The sequence below is a fragment of the Camelina sativa genome, chromosome 11, assembly GCF_030686135.1.
Source record: "Camelina sativa cultivar CO46 ecotype springtype chromosome 11, ASM3068613v1".
Taxonomy (NCBI): domain Eukaryota; kingdom Viridiplantae; phylum Streptophyta; class Magnoliopsida; order Brassicales; family Brassicaceae; genus Camelina; species Camelina sativa.
In genome coordinates, this window is record NC_141890.1 from 23,932,990 (window position 1) to 23,951,316 (window position 18,327).

Consider the following 18,327-nt stretch of genomic DNA (forward strand, 5'->3'; position numbering starts at 1 on the left):
GGTGCCACACTATAGCACGAATCCAAGTTGGGAAGATACTATAGTATTTACAAACGGAAGAAAAATACTATATAAAGGACATTCATTTTCCAGTAAATCATAACCAAAACAAAGAAACCAAAAGAGCAGCGACGAGTATTATGAAATCCTCAAGAATGATGGGGCGAGTTCATTGCATGGTTTATGTCGTGGTCTTGAGTGCCATCGCGGCTACAGTCACATCATATCCTTACTCCTCCCCTCAAACCCCGCAATACAATTCACCGGTCAACAAACCACCTCACTCACCTAAAAAGTATTCCCCATACTATTCGGCATCACCACCATCTCCACAACAATACAAAAGACAAGGCCCTAACTATACGCCACATCCAAAACCATATGTTTACACCTCTCCACCACCACCACCTTATTATTCTCCTTCTCCTAAATTAGACTATAAATCTCCACCACTGCCATACGTCTACAGCTCCCCACCACCACCATATTACTCTCCTTCTCCTAAGATAGATTACAAATCTCCACCACCGCCATACGTCTACAGCTCCCCACCACCACCTTATTACTCTTATTCTCCTCAGGTAGATTACAAATCTCCACCACCGCCATACGTCTACAGCTCCCCACCACCACCTTATTACTCTCCTTCTCCTAAGGTAGAGTACAAGTTTCCACCACCACCATACGTCTACAGCTCCCCGCCACCACCATATTATTCTCCTTCTCCAAAGGTGAACTTCAAGTCTCCACCACCGCCACACGTGTACAGCTCCCCCCCACCACCATATTACTCTCTTTCTCCTAAGGTAGACTACAAGTCTCCACCACCGCCATACGTCTACAACTCCCCACCGCCACCATATTACTCTCCTTCTCCTAAGGTAGACTACAAATCTCCACCACCCCCATACGTCTACAGCTCCCCACCACCACCATATTACTCTCCTTCTCCTAAGGTAGACTACAAGTCTCCACCACCGCCATACGTCTACAGCTCCCCCCCACCACCATATTACTCTCTTTCTCCTAAGGTAGACTACAAGTCTCCACCACCGCCATACGTCTACAGCTCCCCACCACTACCATATTACTCTCCTTCTCCTAAGGTAGACTACAAGTCTCCACCACCGCCATACGTCTACAGCTCCCCACCACCACCATATTACTCTCCTTCTGCAAAGGTGAACTACAAATCTCCACCACCGCCATACGTCTACAGCTCCCCACCACCACCATATTACTCTCCTTCTCCTAAGGTAGACTACAAGTCTCCACCACCGCCATACGTCTACAACTCCCCACCACCACCATATTACTCTCCTTTTCCTAAGGTAGATTACAAATCTCCACCACCCCCATACGTCTACAGCTCCCCACCACCACCATATTACTCTCCTTCTCCTAAGGTAGACTATAAGTCTCCACCACCGCCATACGTCTACAGCTCCCCGCCACCACCTTATTACTTTCCTTCTCCTAAGGTAGACTACAAGTCTCCACCACCGCCATACGTCTACAGCTCCCCACCACCACCATATTACTCTCCTTCTCCTAAGGTAGACTACAAGTCTCCACCACCGCCATACGTCTACAGCTCCCCACCACCACCATATTACTCTCCTTCTCCTAAGATAGATTACAAGTCTCCACCACCGCCATACGTCTACAGCTCCCGGCCACCACCTTATTACTCTCCTTCTTTTAAGGTAGACTACAAGTCTCCTAAGATAGACTACAATTCTCCACCACCTCCACCGTACTATTCTCCTTCTCCGAAAGCCAGCTACAAGTCACCACCACCACCATATGTCTCCAAGACACCCTATTATTGATTTTTAATTGTTTCATAACCAACAAATATGGTTGCAATAATTTCTTCCCATAATTTTGTCCCTTGATTTTTTTCTCATAATTTCTTTCCATTTTTTTTGTTATGCCTTTGTCTAACTAATAAAATTTGGCTATTTTTAAATGTAATTGTTTTAAAGATTTGTTTGAATTGGCTATAAAATTTGTAATATGTTCATTCCGCACATTGATGGCGCTATTCTCTTACCAACGATATATCACATCAGGAACACCCTTTTTTTCTCTCTTAATTTTCTATTTAATGGTTCTTGGGAATTTCAGATTCCAGATGACCTTTCCCATGGACAAGTTCTGTACTATATCTTGTTATATAATTCATGAGCTGTTACACCGCTGCAGTCACTTATCTTCTCAATGAAGTTGGTGTTTCCTCTGTCTCGCATCAGGTTGTTTAGTGTGATAATGTTGGTGTTCAATATTAATGATCTTCTGTTCTGACCACAAGCCAAAGAAGAGAGATTGATCATACCATTCGTCGTTTCCTTTGATTTGTTAAAGTGCATTAAGTTGACAACAAATTTGTTGTTACAAGACGTTTTGAATAAATTTTTCAAAAGCAAATGGTGTCCTCAAAAACTCAACTTCCTCTCACTGATACATGCACACAGAAGCAGACGTACTGTACTATTTACTGAACAAAAAGAATCTCACTAGCTACAATCATCTCACAACATATACTTGTATACATTTATATATATAACAGACATCTGCCACCTGACTGGATTGGATATGGATCTTATCCTGCTTTCTCGTGTCAGATCGTATCACACCTTACCTTTACATATAGCTTGGATATGGATTGTAACCTTGAACCTGGCCATGCGGTTGGTGTTGATTACCATTAGATACAAATGGGTTCCCAAATGGATTCATATTCTGCTGCTGTTGCTGGTAAGGTTGCTGTGCAGGCCCCATCATCATTCCTGCGTTCTGATGCTGAAACCCGAATGTTTGATGATTTTGGTTCGCCATTTGAATAGGAAGAGGTGCTCCGACTCCATTAGATGCAAAGAAAGGTTGGTGCATCATTTGACCGTTATGAATTCCATTTTGTTCCCATGGATTGTAGCTCCTGTTTTGCTGTTGAGTCACTCTGATTGCATCCTCATACAGGCTGTCAAGTGTAAGCTTGTCCAGTCCACCCGCCTTTTCAATCAAATGACACATGAAGAAATCTAATGTCATAACCCCAACTTTCTGAAATATAAGAGAGACAGAGATAGAGGGAGGGACAAATTTACCAATTTGCTATTTGCAGCGGCACCTTCATTGGAGCTTGGGGCAGTCACAAGCGCCAATTCCCAACCAGCCGAATTCCCATTTGTAAAATCAGTTGTCAAAGGTGGCGGCTCAACTGGAGAAAAAAAACACATCAGGTTGATTTCAATTTATCTATTTTCAGGGAAAACAGGATCTAAGAAATGATATACTAATAATGCCATGTGCGAAATAAACTGTATACCGCTAACAGGAACAATAGCCAAAGCCAAAGCATTTTTCTCTTCGAGTTCAGAGACCACTGGAGCTGGATCATCCATAGACTAGCAGGAGAAAGTCAAATGAGTCAGCACATTAGTTCAAGAAAAAGAAACGCTAGGTTGGGGATAGTTAGAAACTAGACACACACCAGAAGATCAGGTTGTTTCTCTACAGGCTTCTCTGCTTCTGCTGCTTTAACTGGTTCAGGTGATGCTGGTTTCTCTTCAACAACCTTTGGGGGCTTTTCGTACTCTATGGCCAAAATCTCTTTGGGAGCAGTAAGTTTCTCCACTACCTGCCATTAACGTAAAAAGCAAGTGTTAGTAGCAACGTAAATCACAGTGAAGGAAATGGTGATGAGTTTGTTCATGCAAAAAAGAACAGGAAACGCCTAACATTTTTGGATTTACAAAGCCAAGTACAAACGAATAGATAAAGAAAAAACGACAGCCTTCATACCTGCTCCTTCTTAACCTCTGCCGCTAATGGTGCTTCTTTCACATACTCTTCCATTGCTTGTAGAAAAGAAGTGGGAGGCTTCATACAAAACAAGATATGGTGAGGAAAAACAATTGCAGAAATAACCGAATCAGTATTCACATTTGTATGAAAATCCAACCTGCTCAATCTTTATAAATCTATCTCCACGTCCAACATTAACGCTTTTGCAAACTTCTAAAAATTCAGAAAGCCTCCCTGCCTAAACACCAATGAAACCAAACTTAAGGTGGTTCTTGTGCCAAACAAACGTTAAAGTAGAAACCAACACACCAGTTAGAGGTTGTATGTACCTGTTTTACCGCTCTCCTGTACATATCCAAAGCCTTCAGAGCATCGTTTCGTTGCATCTCAAAGAACTGTTACAAGGAAAATTTGTGTTTGAATAAGCCAGGAAAGGGAGATAAAATATATATGCAGAAAAAGAAGCGCGTTTGCGTACCTTATCAACCAAATTGTCGATTCCATCTGTTAGTGCTTGGTATATCTTAGTGCTCTCAGATATAACCTAATTGGTGAGAAGTAGACCGATAATCACAAATGCTGTTAACAAAATTAAATCGAGGAGCTGTTAATGCCAGTTAATTGTATAGCATACCATTGAGAGTGCTAATTGGATAATGTGATTTTGAACTGCTGCCCCTTCAGGCTGCAAAGATGCACCAATGTCATGTCGTTGAACGAGAGTGAAAGAGATACAAGATATTAGAAATTTACTTTGATATATCATCTAATGACCATTGCTAACAAAATCAAACACTAAATAAAACTGACGTCGAAAACCCTGAATCGGATTTATCACCTGACAATCAAGAACACGGAAAAGAAGTTCTTGGAGAGCTGGAAGTTGTTCGAGCAAGTCAGGAGTGTCCAAATCTTTGGTTCTCTGCATGTATAGCATGTTCTTGAGAATTCTAGAGTGAAAGAAAACTCTCTGAGAGCTCATAAGAGAAAAGAGTTGAAAACCGAACTTACTGGAGGGTCAATCTCAACATCGTACTTCAAAACACGGAAGCACTCTAACCGCTCCTCCAAGAAGAGAGCATAGAAACGGACCCAAGCAGAGTAAGCCCAAGCTGGAAAAAGGGGTAAAAGAAAGATAAGTATACCAAAGAGCTACCTGTATAAAAAAAGGGAGTCAACGAAAATAAAAGCAGTTTACTACCATTTGGACCGGAATCATCTTTAAAATGAGACATATTAAGCATATGACTCCTGCTTCTGCTATAATTAATAACTTCTTCATGAAAGGTCTGGTCCACTTCCCTCAAGGCACGGTGAATAACAATAAGAGTTTTCAGTGCAACCTGTAAATTTAAGTAGAATCAGCAGCAAGTATAAAACATAAATCCACGACCGTAATTACGACAACAGAGAATCAACAAAGTTCATTGCAACTTCACAAAAACAGACAGTGAAGCTGTAGCAGATAGATCTTACAAACCTAACAAACTACGAATACTAAACTTATGTTACATCTGTAATAAGTTTACCTATGTGAAGGTCATAGACAAAAAAAACCAGCAAACAACAAACGAAACAAAAACCGTACCGCCCAATTATGTGTTCTTGATAACCGCCTTGCAAGAGCATGGATGCAATATGCAACATCTGCACGAGGCCTCGTTGCTGAAATAGCCATGAAAATAGCTGCATAGAGAGTAGAGAGACACACACACAACTCGTTATACGCCTTTTTTGCTGTTAAGGAATCAGTGGGCGCAAACAAATATTTTGCAACCAAGGCACTAACCATCTATGATTTACCCACCTCTGATGTATCTTTCTTTAGAAGGACGCTCCACATGATTAGTAGCCTTGACAATAGCAATATCCAATTCCTGCAAAAACCCCCCATCACACCACCTTTGTTAGCTTAAGCTGAAGCATAATAAGAAGAAAAAAACATGATTTTTTTTTAACAGAGGAAGAGAGTTACCTTGTAATCGCTATTGACCTTAGCTAAAGAAACTGTGGTGGTATCTTTAATAGCTCCAAGATACCTCCTTAAACTGCTCTGTGATCCTCCACCACCTGACGACATTTTCGTTTCTCCCTCCTCAACAACAGAAACCCTGAAATCTTTAACGTTAGACGTCATCTTTGAAATTCACAAATTAAAAAAAAGATGAAAACTTTTGTCTTAAATCACAAAACCCTCATGTCATCTTAGAACAGAGACATCAAATCTACCATAAAGGAACCATCTTTGCTCTGTAACCCAATTCCCATAAGCCCTACTAAAAGAAGGATCTTACAACAAAAAAGATAGTCCCACAGAAACATTGAAACTAAAACGAATCGAGATCCAGAAAATTACCTGATCCAAGGTTTCTTGAAACCAAGAAGGAAAAATCTCAGGAAGAAAGAATATATCAACGCGGTGTCTTTCTTAATTAAAAGGGGTTGGAGAAAGGAAAGACGAAGACGGCATGAGAATATTAAAAAAAAAGATGGATCGAATCGAAGAAGAGAGATGAAGAAGATGAGAGAGAGAGAGAGAGAGAGAGAGAGAGGTACAAAGTCAGAGTCTCCTCTTGGCTGTACGTTGGACGAAAAAAGAAACAAAGTCTTAGCGAAAATGAGCTAAGAGCTAACGTGATTTGGTTTGGTTTGGCCGCCGACGAAAAATATTTATTCTCTTCTTTATAGAAAAAGAAAGTTTTATCTATCATTTGCTTTGCTTATATATATTCTTAAAAGTTTGAAAACTGGTCAAATCTTGGCAATTATTCCACGTTGCTATTAGCCAATACTTATTAATAAATGTTAGAACTGTCAAGATAAATTATTGAGTGTACAATATTATTTTATAATTTGTGTAACATGTTACTAAATAGACTATTAATATTTATTAGACCAGTCCATAAATAGTGGATCAGTTAGACCATATCCACTAGAGCAAGATCAATCCATATAAGTTGCTCATAAATAAATTAATTATATAATTAATATTAAACTAATTAAATTAATTAATAACCATTTTAAACAAAATCACCCTGCACTAGAAAACTTAAGTTACTTATTTATTAAAATAATAATTTTTAAACAATTGTTTATTATTTATCAAATTTTAATAAATTATTAAATAATCTAAAATAACAAACAATTATTTCAATTACTTATACTACATTTAAAATAAAACAATAATATTTTACATAATTTGGAAATATAAAACATATTTATAAAATCAAAAAAAAAAAAAATACAACATAAGTGGTCATTACTTGTTGAGTCGAAATTTGGACAACAATCTTGAAACCAAGCTTATCAATTACTTGTTGAGTCGAAATTTGAGAAAAAAAATCGCATATATGATTTTACAGTACATACTACATAATACAATGATAAGAAAACACCAATAGATCCAATTTGTCTCTAAACCAGCTGTTTGTTCCACATAGTCATTTTACGGACGGCTGTCTTATAAACCTTAATACAACAAGGAATCTATTAACATGAACGACTTACCACATAGCTCAGAGAAGGTATATGGACCCAGGTTCTCCTGGTTTTCACCAAGAATGTACCAACCAACATCAGTAGCTGCAGGTGTAAGCCCATCAACAACTCCTGCACCTAGAATTAAGAAAACACATTTTATTAAGATGAGTATACCAAAGCACTAACAAGAGAAAAATGTGTAGATGTAGCTATTGCCACAAAAGACAAAACTAAAGGCATATACTCATCAATACAAAACGAAGTAAACCCCAAATCAAGATTACTTAGTGAAAATTGAAGATTTTCTCCCAAGTATTAATCTGAATCTTTTAAAGTTTGAGTTTTTAAAAGATATCAAAGCCGATCCAAAAACCCATCGGTTTCATACACCAACAACCCTCGATTTTACGTCGGAAAAATCAAAGGATTCGATTGATTTCCAGTTTTCAGATGAAACGACGATTGATTCGACTTTTGGATCGAGGGAAAAAAGAGAGAGATGATCGAGAAAAAAGAAAGAAAGAAAATGGGAAAAAAAAATTTGTTTCATATTTACGCATCAACGTATAAAAGCACGCCACATTGTGTTGCTGATAGGTTGCTCAAATTCCTTCCTATAGAAACATTTCTCTTTTTAATCGACTGAATATTAGGGGTGTGAATGGTTGCAGCGGTTGGGGCGGACAAATCTGTCTGCCGACTGGACCGCTTTTTATTTACCATTCAACAAATGTAGTTCGCAGTGGTGCGGTCCAAATAAAGCAGAGACAAAACCGCAGCGGACCGCTTTTGCATACAAATAGAGTTGGTCCACAACGGTCTGTAGTCTGCCTTAAAAATGGAGCGGTCCAGACCGCAGATGGATTTGGCCGTCCTGACCGCAGTTACCATTCAAACCCTAGATTTTTTTTATTTTGTTTTTGTGCTCAATAATAAGAGTAACGGTTAGAGAATCTGCCAATGGAGATGTTCGTAGACTATCTTTATTAGTTATCCTCTAATAAGTGTCTTAAAATAAAATAAATATAGTATAAAATTCAATGACACTCTTAATTTTGGGATCTAAAATGTTTTAGTGGAGACACAACTTTTAACTATTCACACATATAAAGACACCTTTATGTTTTTTTATTAAATATATAATTTTATAGACACCCTCATAAGATGAGGGATGAGGATTTTCTTATGTGGGTGTATTGTAGTAACAAATTTGAAAATTAGTCTTGGATTCACTCCTCACGAGGTGAACCCTTTTTATTCATCTCCTCTTGATTATCCAATCAAAATATAATAATATGTAATGTCAAATTATATATTTTTTAAAAAATTAAAATTTAATTCAGAAAAATAAAAGAAACAAAATGTGTAAACTATTACTCGAAGAAATTATATGTCGGTTTGGATTTATAAAAAAAAAAAGTTAAGACTTAGATTTTATAACTAAACAAAATTATATGTCGGTTTGGGTTTACAAAGGAGGATTATGGTTTAGATTTTACAAAATGAAACTATATTTCAGTTTGGGTTTATAAAATAATAGTTAGGATTTATATTTTACAATTAGACGAAATTATATGTCGATTTGAGTTTATAAAATAATGGTTAGGGTTTAGATTTTATATTTTATAATGAAAAACAATAAATAATGTTAAGGTTAATGATTTAAAAATACAAATTTAAGATTTTTTATCTTATTAAATTATGTTGATTTATTTTAATTGTTTTATTTTTATAATATAATTTTTTTTAGTTTGTTTAATTAAATTACATGGTAAATTTTGATTGGTTGATTAAGAGGAGGTGAATGAGAGATGTTCACCCCTCATAATTGTCCTTTGAAGAACATTATACACTTATATTTACAATTGTCACTATTTGAAATTAATGATATATAAATACTATGTACACTTGTTTTTATCTAAGTGATGCAATTTTAAAAGTATTTTAGCAGTTTTTATACAAATTAGAAAATTATATGTCATTTACAAGTGTCACTAATTTTGTATCATACTAGGTTTGACCCGTGGTAGGGTAATTTTTTTTAAAAAACTTTTAAATATATTATAAATAGATCAAGTTTCTTTGAGTTTTAATATAAATGTTACATTGTTATATATATGTGTGTTCTCACAGTAATTAATAAAATGGTTAAGATAGATATTTCATTATATATTAAAATAACTCAAATGTGAAATAATCTATATCCGAATATACTTGTTTGGTTACAAAAATTCTAAAACAATTTTTAAAATATATATCCGTTTATAAAAATTCAAATCACATCATATACTTAAAAAAAATCTAAAATTTTATTAACTTAATGTATTAAATAGTAATTTAAATAATTAAATATAAGATTAAATAAAAGTGAAAGGAGAATGATATTTTAATCTAACATATTGCTTTAAATTAGGTAGATAGATTTTAGGAAATTAATATTATTAAATAAGGAAATCATTGTGTTTGGTTGTAAGGATTGTAGAGAATTTAGTTGGGACTTGTTTGAATACAGAAATAAGAAAGGATGACATAAAAATGTACTCCAAAAATGTTAAGATAGATTACTAAAAAACTATTTTAGACTAATAACTAGTTATTATTACAATCTTAATAATCTTAATTATTAATAATACCATAACTATTGGATCAGTTTGGTGGGTGTATTGTAACATATGAACTACCTTGCACTATTTGAGTTTTGATTGGTTCTTAAATGATTCTTTTTTAATGATATTTGGTCAATTTCGAAAATTTTGTCACATTTAACTAATTTTGATATAAAGCAATATAATTTTGACACTTGTATCTTTTAGCTAAGAAGTTCTTCTAAACATCTTAAAACTTTTAAAAACTTTGTATATAAAACTACTACTATTTGTTAGTAACGATCAAACTTTAAACCCGCTCTTAAGACAATCAAGAAAAGATTTGCGGCTCTCTCGTTAATTTTTGTTAGAAGGACAGAACGAAGAGTCAATTTATGAAACAAATGTTGGGAGTTTTTAGTTTTGAATCTTAACCGGATGCATTCTAATCCATTCAACGGAAGAGGGTTTGGAACGTTCCTTAGCAATAGAATGTTCCATTAGTCACGGGTTGACTTATTCCACCAGCCCAATTCGGTCATGATCTCAACGCATTGACAAAACCACAACCTAACTAATGAAATATGTATTTCATATATTCTAAAAAGAAATTTTTAGTTCTGGGCATTCAAGTGGGATATCGGATATTTCGAATTTCAGATTTTATTAGATATGAATTTTAATATCGATTTGGATATTTAAGAATGATTTGGATTCGGTTTATATTTGGATATCCGAAATATCAAGGGACTAATATTTTCGGATTTATAGTTGTAGTTTTGAATACATGGATTATATCGTATAAAAAATAACTAATATTTTGGATATATTGTTACATTTTAGGTAATTCTACTATCCAATTGGATTTCGGTTCGATCTGAGTTCAAATTCGTGTTTTTGGATATAGAATCTAGTATCCGTTCGATTATTTCCTCAGATTCGGATTCAGATCGGATTTGATTTAAGTTTTCAGATATGGATATTATACCCATGCCTAGAAAATTCAATGTAAATTTTGATTTGTTAAACATTAAAACGTATACACTATCCCGTGGTAAATAATAAATACATACAATATTTTAAAAAGATATTGTATGCTATTTTGGACTCAACTGGAAGTGTAGTATATGAAGAATTTAAGTAGTTACATTATAAATACTGCTTCACTAGCTTACAGTGTACAGACATGGCTCACACTATATAACAAAAATGTGCTTCGGATTGGCCCTAACTACAATATCTGTTCAAAGTCAGAAGACAACATCAAAACGTAGTTACAAGCCCTATGCCTACCTCTTCTGCGAGTTCATCCCATACAGGCAGGAGTGTCAAAACCACAAGGATTATTGCAGTCCCGACGAGGGCCTTCCTCCATGTTCCAACCTCGGTCACGTCGTTTAGACATGGTTTTTCTGGTGTTCTCTGTTTAAATACATTGTACTGCTTAGAAACAGGATTTAAAGCACACTCGTATAGTTTGAAGTTGCAAGAGTTCAGAATTTTTGGGGTACCTGGCAGATTAGTACATAGAGTCCCCAAGGAAGTGCCAAAGGGCCGCCGAGCTGAAAAGTAGGAAAATGCCAAAGCAATAAAACAAGCTGAGAGCACGAATTAGAGGGCATGGTATGGATTTATAACTTGGAACAGTTGAACATACCACTCTGAGTCCAAGCATTACATAGGTTGTTAAGCCAAATGTAACCAATGCATTTTTCCCGAATGCGCCCTGCGCAAGATCCATGCCCATATGTTACATATGTGATCTATATGTTGACAATTTGATGTCTTGTATGAATATCTCAGACCCTTTTCATTGTTTGGACTTAAGTATATATAATAGTACACACTTAAATCAACCTACGCATGGTCTAAACTCTAAAGATAAGGCACACTTGGAAGAATTTGATACTAGTTCGGATTGTTTCTAGGCAACATTAGGCGTCTAGGTTTCGAATAGAATACACAGACACCGTCCATAAATAAGAGAAGTACCTGTACAGCCCTGCCTCCATCCAAACATCCCACAGGAAGCATATTAAACGCTGTTGTTGTTAAACCACACCTAAGAATAAAATCTTAAAGTAAGCGAGAACTGTCAAAATTTTCTGATCAATAATAATGAGCCAAGGGATTAGATACTACCATCCAGCAATTACAAGCGGGTGGATTGAAACTGTAGCAGCATGCAACGGTCTGCAATCATTAGGAAAATAGAAACGGATGTTGGAGTTAGATAGTTTCGTCTAGGTTGAACAGTCACTAGCTGTGGAGAGCTTACGCATATCCCAGAGTTGCTCTGCTGATGAGCCCAAGAAGTAATGAGCCTTGAAATAACATACTGGGAACCTGCACCAGATCGCTAGCTGCATCCGGGTTAGTAGATAAGAACAGACCAACAGCAAACATGGAAACTGAGAGTGCAGCTCCAGCAAATGGACCAGCTAGCGAAATGTCAACTTTTGTACTCCGGTCTGGAAGAATCGACTTGAACTGTACAAATCAAGTAAAAAGTATTACAAATGCTACTATTTAAGACAATAGTCTTGTCTTCAAAACACTTCAAGATGTTAAGCTTGTCATCGGAGGAAAAAGTAGATGGATGCATTTAAGGTACATGTATGCATTTTCTAGCATAGTAGCTTTTTCCTTTTCTCGTCAAAGAACTTTGAAAGATTCTTCTTCTAGACATAAACAACATAGAGTTCAAAAGGAGATACATCCCATGAACTTGACAGAATTGCAATAGACAAGATCAGTTAAACCACCTGTGTGATTGCACCAAAGCTTCCGAGTGTAATGTTTGGAATGAAGTAAGGAATGCTAAGCTTTACTTTCTTTGGAACTGCAGCAAGAAAGTGCCCTAACTCCTGCAAATAAACAAGTCATAAATATAACCCTCTAGACGAAGTAAGAAATCCAGATACCATCACAAATACATGAAAGCTTATCATTCAACCAAGGGAGCATGCCTGCTTGATATGAATTTGAAAGTAACATAACAAAACATTCATAATAAAGAAAAACATTACTATAGAAACACATAAGTTGTAACTTACATGAAACAAAAGAATTCCCAATACACCATACGCCAAAGGCAATGCAGCGTCAACAAATGGATACAGGAGCTCCATATCAGGTGGTTCAACAGCATTTGGATCGGTGAAATACTTTACCACCTCAGGAGGTAAGCGGTTGATCTGTTAAATCAAGTAGTGCATTAAAGTATAGCATGATGTACAGATCAAATGACATACTGATGTATTGCTGCTAAGAAAAAACTAAGGTACCTGAGAAGCAATTCCTAGCTCCACAGAGGAACCAATTGTCAAAAGAAATAATATTAAAGCAATCACATACTGCCAGAGTGTGGTTGGTCCTGGCTCCGAGACTTCTTTACGAAGCAAACCAAAGCTAACACGGGCACCACCACGTGGATCTGGTCCTTCGGAGTTAGGCTCCTCAATCATGAATAAATTATACTTATCGCCAGAAACTTCAGCTAGTTTTCTCTGAAGTTTTGCAAAAACATCCTCTTTCTTTCCTCTCAAGTTCCCAAGAAAGAGGATTCCCTCACCAAGGTCCCCAAATTGCTCTTCTTTGGTGACCCAAAACGTCGAATAGCCGAAAAGTTTGTCCTTTATTAACTTGACATCAGCAGGATCCACTTTCTCAGGTCCAAGAAGCTCCATCAGCTTAAACGAGTCTATTTGGAAACTGCTGTATGATGAATCAACAGGCGATATAGTTGATGGCTGAGATAAAGACACAAACTTCACTCTTAGTGACACAAGAATGAAGTGAACATACAAGACTACAATGAAGTTGCTTGATTTTGTATGTTAGTCGTACCAATCTCTTAAGAAAGAAACAGAGAAGCTACAACGAATTTGCAGATAAAACACTAAAATGACAAGAACAAAGTGAAATTAAGCAATAGTAGTATTCAATTCTCACAATTTCAAACACTGGAATCCAGGACAAAAGGGGAACTTTAATCAGAGATAAGTATGTTGTGTACCATTGAAGTCTTGTCGGAACCGAACTCGTTGCTGCTGCTGCTACTGGCAGAGCTACTGTTGTTACTTGTCTCGTCATCTTCTTTATCACGAGATGCCGTTTTTAAAACAGAAGACTTGTGGGTATCTGCGTTTTCTCCGACACTGTTGTCACTGTTACTGTTTTCATCATTGCCTAGACACTTTACAGCCCTAAATCTATGAGAGTCCTCTGTGCAAGAGAAACAGAGTCTCTTTTGCCATTTGGGTAGTGTTGTTGTTGTCTTAATGTTATCCCGGTGGTGAAATGATCGGAATCTGATGTTAACGGCAGCTGCAAAAGCGACGCTGGTGAGAGTCCCCATTGGAATGGGAGGAGAGAGAGAGAGAGATAAGGGAAACGTTTATGTGGGAGCGCTTTAAGATTGGATTATCCTCTACCGGTTTTCGTACCTGTGTTGGTTTCGGTTTAGTATCTATGGCTTTAATGATCGGTTTAGTTCACCTCACACAACGGTCAAAATTGATAGACAACACCTTGTCACCTTGTTCCGCAATAACCACCCATACCGGTTAGTGTCAAAGAACTGATGCTTTATGAATCTCTCAACTAAAAAGAGGTAATCAATTGGAAAAAGAGTTCGCCCTAACCGCTTTCTCTCTGGCACAACCACCAAGGTCTCTTTTCCCGGCGGCGCTGAGTCAGATCGGTGCCGCTAGACCATCGTTTCTTCATTTCCGCTGTTTCCTTATCCTTTATAATCTGTTCGATTCTAATTGCAGCTTCATCGGAGATCCCTTGAGTCTCCAGATCTCAGTGTCGACCATGCTTCAGCTTCAACTTCCACCCCCTCGTCCGCAGCTGGTGACTCTCCTCGGTGAGCTTGCTCCACCGAGTCTCCAGCCACCCGGTACTGTCCCTGAGAGACATGAATGCCCCACTAGCCTCGGTTTATGTCTATCTTTCCGTCTCTTCTCGATGTCAATCGCAACATCTCACCGCTTCTTGGATCTTGATCCCCTCACCAAGGCGTTTACTTGGCTGCAGCTGGACGGGAGCTCTCTTATGACGCCGGAGACGAGAAAGTTTGTGATAGTGCAACCTACACCCACGACGTCTTCTGTCTCTCTGTTGTCATCCCTTCGGTCCAGGTTTATTTCCCATGCTTATCTTGGAATCCTGGTTGCTATTTTGCTTTGTTTAAGCTATGATTCACTTATGACCTGGACGAGCTTTAGATACTTCGTACTTAATTTCATATCAAGTAAGAATTGGTTAGCCTTAGTTCAATCTGCTTGGTCAAGTCGAGGTTCCCTCGGTAGCAGAAGAATTGAAACAAGAATTTTTTCAAGTATCTACTTATGAATAAATGTATGCAAACATGCAATCAGAGACATAAGCACAGATGATCAGAATATATGCAAGGTGTTTCAATACCCTTATGATGTTGTAGCATAAAGGATGTCAATCCATAAAGAGTGTGATATGTAAGCAGTCAAGATGTGATCAATGCATTCAAGTTAAGCCATATATGATTATGATTTGTTTCTAACAACCTAATTACAGAAATGTAAATACAGAAGACTAAAGCAACTTAAGACAGTACTAATGCATAATTAAACTATAGAACAAGTGCAATAAACAAGACTAAGCAGAATTAACTAATAAGCAGAAGTAAACAAGAGCAAACTAGAAAAGAGCAAAGCATAAATAAGAAAGTAAACTGGCGCTCAAGTAGCACTCGGTCGAGTGCATGGTCGAGTGGGGGGGGGGGGGGAGGAGTCGAGTGGTTCATAACAGAAGAACAGAAGCAATTCCAAACAACTTAAAACAGAACATAATGCAACAAAACAAGACTAGATGCAATAACAAACAATCAAATAACAAAGTAGGCTTCTAGAGATGGATTCATGGGTTGGTATTGAACTGTGGCTACCTAAAATAGTTAACAAATCTCAAACAAATATGAGCTATCCCTAGAAAATGACCTCATAAACATGCTAGTCCACTCTCATGGCAATAACAATCATGTTTAGTAACATCCTAACCCAACTCTCATTGGTGAAACCATACTAAACAGGCATTAAGATTCAGGTTCATTATTTGTCAAAAACCACCTAGACAACTAATCTCTTAGGATAGACACAGTAATCTCCAGTATTAGCTTTATCTAACAACCCTAACATTGGTGTGATGCAGAGAAGCTTAAGATCTACCCTTACCCTCTCAGATATAAGAATAACATAGAGCATATCTAACCCAAAAGGGATATATAATCAAGCAAGCTTAACTAGTCTAAACAACCACAGCCCTAAACCAGCCTTATTTATCTCCAGAATCCTAGCTCACTACTCACATGAACAGATCATGATGATAATAAACATAAACCCAAAAAATGATGAAACTAACATGATAAGATAGATAAGAGAGAGATCTTTAATTCAATACAAAGTATCAAACCCAGATTCTCAACACACTAAAATTTATAAAGATTACAAACTAGGAAAATTCTGGAAAAAGCAAGAACAAAAGTAGATAATGATGCAATAAAGTAAATAAATCCCCAAAGGGGAAAAACTAGGTTTGCTGACTCTCTCTCACTCCTAAAAATATATTTTCTGCTTTTTTTTGCGGCCACAGGGTATAAGGGGTATATATAGTGAGGGAAGGAAGCCCTGATTTAGCTAGAAGATAAAATACTAAGGTGGCTAGAAGTGCTCGACCATAAGCGGTCGAGTGGTCATGGTCGAATGGTCTTCGGGTGTGGTGATATCTGTTCAGTAAAACAGGGATAACTCTTGAAAGGCACCTCTGATCGACTTGAGATCACCGGCATTGGAAAGGTAACTCAATTTCGTACACGTCTCTTGAAGAAGGGTGAAGCTGAATCGCAACGGAACATCTTCATTCGAATCGATCTTTGAGGAGCTTGTTATGAATCCGACCCAGTACTCGACCGTGTGCCTGGTCGAGTAGAATGGTCGAGTGCCTTCTTTTCCTTTTCTGATACTTTCAATCCTCTTGTTTAGCTCCAGAAATAACACCAAGTCCTTCCTTATCCTTTTAGAGCTCCATAACACCTAATAATACTCCAAATTCACAAATGTATGCCATGCTTCTATACATCCTAAGTGCATATTTGGACAGAAATGTCTATAAAACCTAAGCAATCACTTCTATATGATGCAAAACATGAACAAAAATATGGTAAAATATAGTGACATCAAGAATAAATGCAGCCGATCCGCTTGATAACTTCTTGTGTCAAGGTTCTTTGAAGTGGTTGATATGGAGGATTGCAATCCTGGTTTTCTTTTGTGAATCTGATCCGCTTGTCATTTTATCTTCAATGCTTGCATCCCGTTTTCTCTTTTACCACATATTCCCACTATTTCGACAGCTCCAGTGTCAGCGTGTAACTAGGTCTGGGCTGAACTCTATTCCTCCGCATCCTAGCCAACGATTGATCAGGTTAAAGCTATCCTTAGTTCGAAGACTGCTATGGAACCTTAAACCATCGTTGTGGCTCGTTTGGTGTACGAATCCCCTGAGAACCATGTTACTAGAATCACCTAGGGATGAACCTCTAGAAGGAGAACACTGGCTGAAACTTGGCATTATGATCCCAACTCTAAGGAGTGGTCGTTTTCACCAGCCTCCTCTCTCTATTTCACCCACTGAACTTGTGCTCCAAACTGCATCTTATCAACTTGTTGAAGATCCTTTAGTCAAGCTTGGAGAATAGTGGCATTATGATCTCTGCTCAAGGAAGCAGTGGTTACCACAACCTCTTCAAGCTACACCCTTTCAACCTCAGAATCGCAACCACTCCTATTGGTATCGTTTCTTAGAGCACCCTCAACCCTGCTAAAATCCCCGCCAAAGCTTTATCTCCGGTGAGACTCTCAGCTTTGCTCGTTTCATTGCCACCCTTTCTTCATTGCAAGACAGTGGCCACCCTCCCTTCCTTTGACTTGCTCAAGGAATTAGCATTGATATGTCTTGATCTTACAAGCTCCAAAATGCTAGCTAGCTTTTGGTCCATAGCTCTCAAGTCCCTATTACCTCTTGCACTTATCTATTTTTACTGCTTTGTTGTCCTAAACTTTGAGGGATGCATTTCTGTGCTCTCCTCCTTACTTTGTATGTTACTATTTCCCTAATGAATGATAACATATGTTTGATCAAAAAAAAAAAGAGGTAATCAAAATAAATGGTCGAGTGACTTAGGGAGTTTTATTGGTCGGTAATTATGTAGAATATATTGTTATTTAATCAAGATTTTGTTAAACTCTTTTCAAGTTTGGTGTTATTAGATTGTGAATTGTAAAAAGTCATTAAAATTTTTAATGACTATGGTGTTATTGGATTAATTTTTTTATAAAATCATTAAGAGTTTTGTGTTATTTAATTAAAATAAAAAAATCTATGATTGTTAATGAATTCAATTATTGTG

At 37.2% G+C, this 18,327-nt stretch overlaps 3 protein-coding genes across 3 annotated transcripts; 1 reads left to right on the plus strand and 2 right to left on the minus strand.

Moving 5' to 3' along the window:
• The first annotated feature begins 82 nt into the window (after window positions 1–82).
• On the plus strand, window positions 83–2,033 carry LOC104723967 (uncharacterized). Its single transcript, XM_010442394.3, has one exon. The coding sequence runs from the start codon at window positions 141–143 to the stop codon at window positions 1,830–1,832; it is 1,692 nt and encodes a 563-aa protein (XP_010440696.2). The 5' UTR covers window positions 83–140; the 3' UTR covers window positions 1,833–2,033.
• Window positions 2,034–2,387: 354 nt separating this feature from the next.
• LOC104723969 (putative clathrin assembly protein At5g35200) lies at window positions 2,388–6,573 on the minus strand. The gene is made up of 16 exons (XM_010442395.3): window positions 6,167–6,573; window positions 5,786–5,921; window positions 5,618–5,687; window positions 5,399–5,496; window positions 5,012–5,153; window positions 4,822–4,922; window positions 4,649–4,732; window positions 4,445–4,495; window positions 4,289–4,354; window positions 4,140–4,205; window positions 3,968–4,048; window positions 3,808–3,885; window positions 3,497–3,643; window positions 3,332–3,410; window positions 3,111–3,223; window positions 2,388–3,015 (listed from the first exon to the last, which is right to left on the minus strand). The coding sequence occupies exons 2-16, from the start codon at window positions 5,888–5,890 to the stop codon at window positions 2,647–2,649; spliced, it is 1,650 nt and encodes a 549-aa protein (XP_010440697.1). The 5' UTR covers window positions 5,891–5,921; window positions 6,167–6,573; the 3' UTR covers window positions 2,388–2,646.
• Window positions 6,574–11,003: 4,430 nt separating this feature from the next.
• Window positions 11,004–16,496, minus strand: LOC104723970 (putative zinc metalloprotease EGY1, chloroplastic). Its single transcript, XM_010442397.2, has 10 exons — window positions 13,894–16,496; window positions 13,163–13,627; window positions 12,932–13,072; window positions 12,641–12,742; window positions 12,154–12,365; window positions 12,018–12,068; window positions 11,868–11,937; window positions 11,533–11,601; window positions 11,387–11,437; window positions 11,004–11,297 (listed from the first exon to the last, which is right to left on the minus strand). The coding sequence occupies exons 1-10, from the start codon at window positions 14,233–14,235 to the stop codon at window positions 11,139–11,141; spliced, it is 1,662 nt and encodes a 553-aa protein (XP_010440699.2). The 5' UTR covers window positions 14,236–16,496; the 3' UTR covers window positions 11,004–11,138.
• Window positions 16,497–18,327: the final 1,831 nt, after the last annotated feature.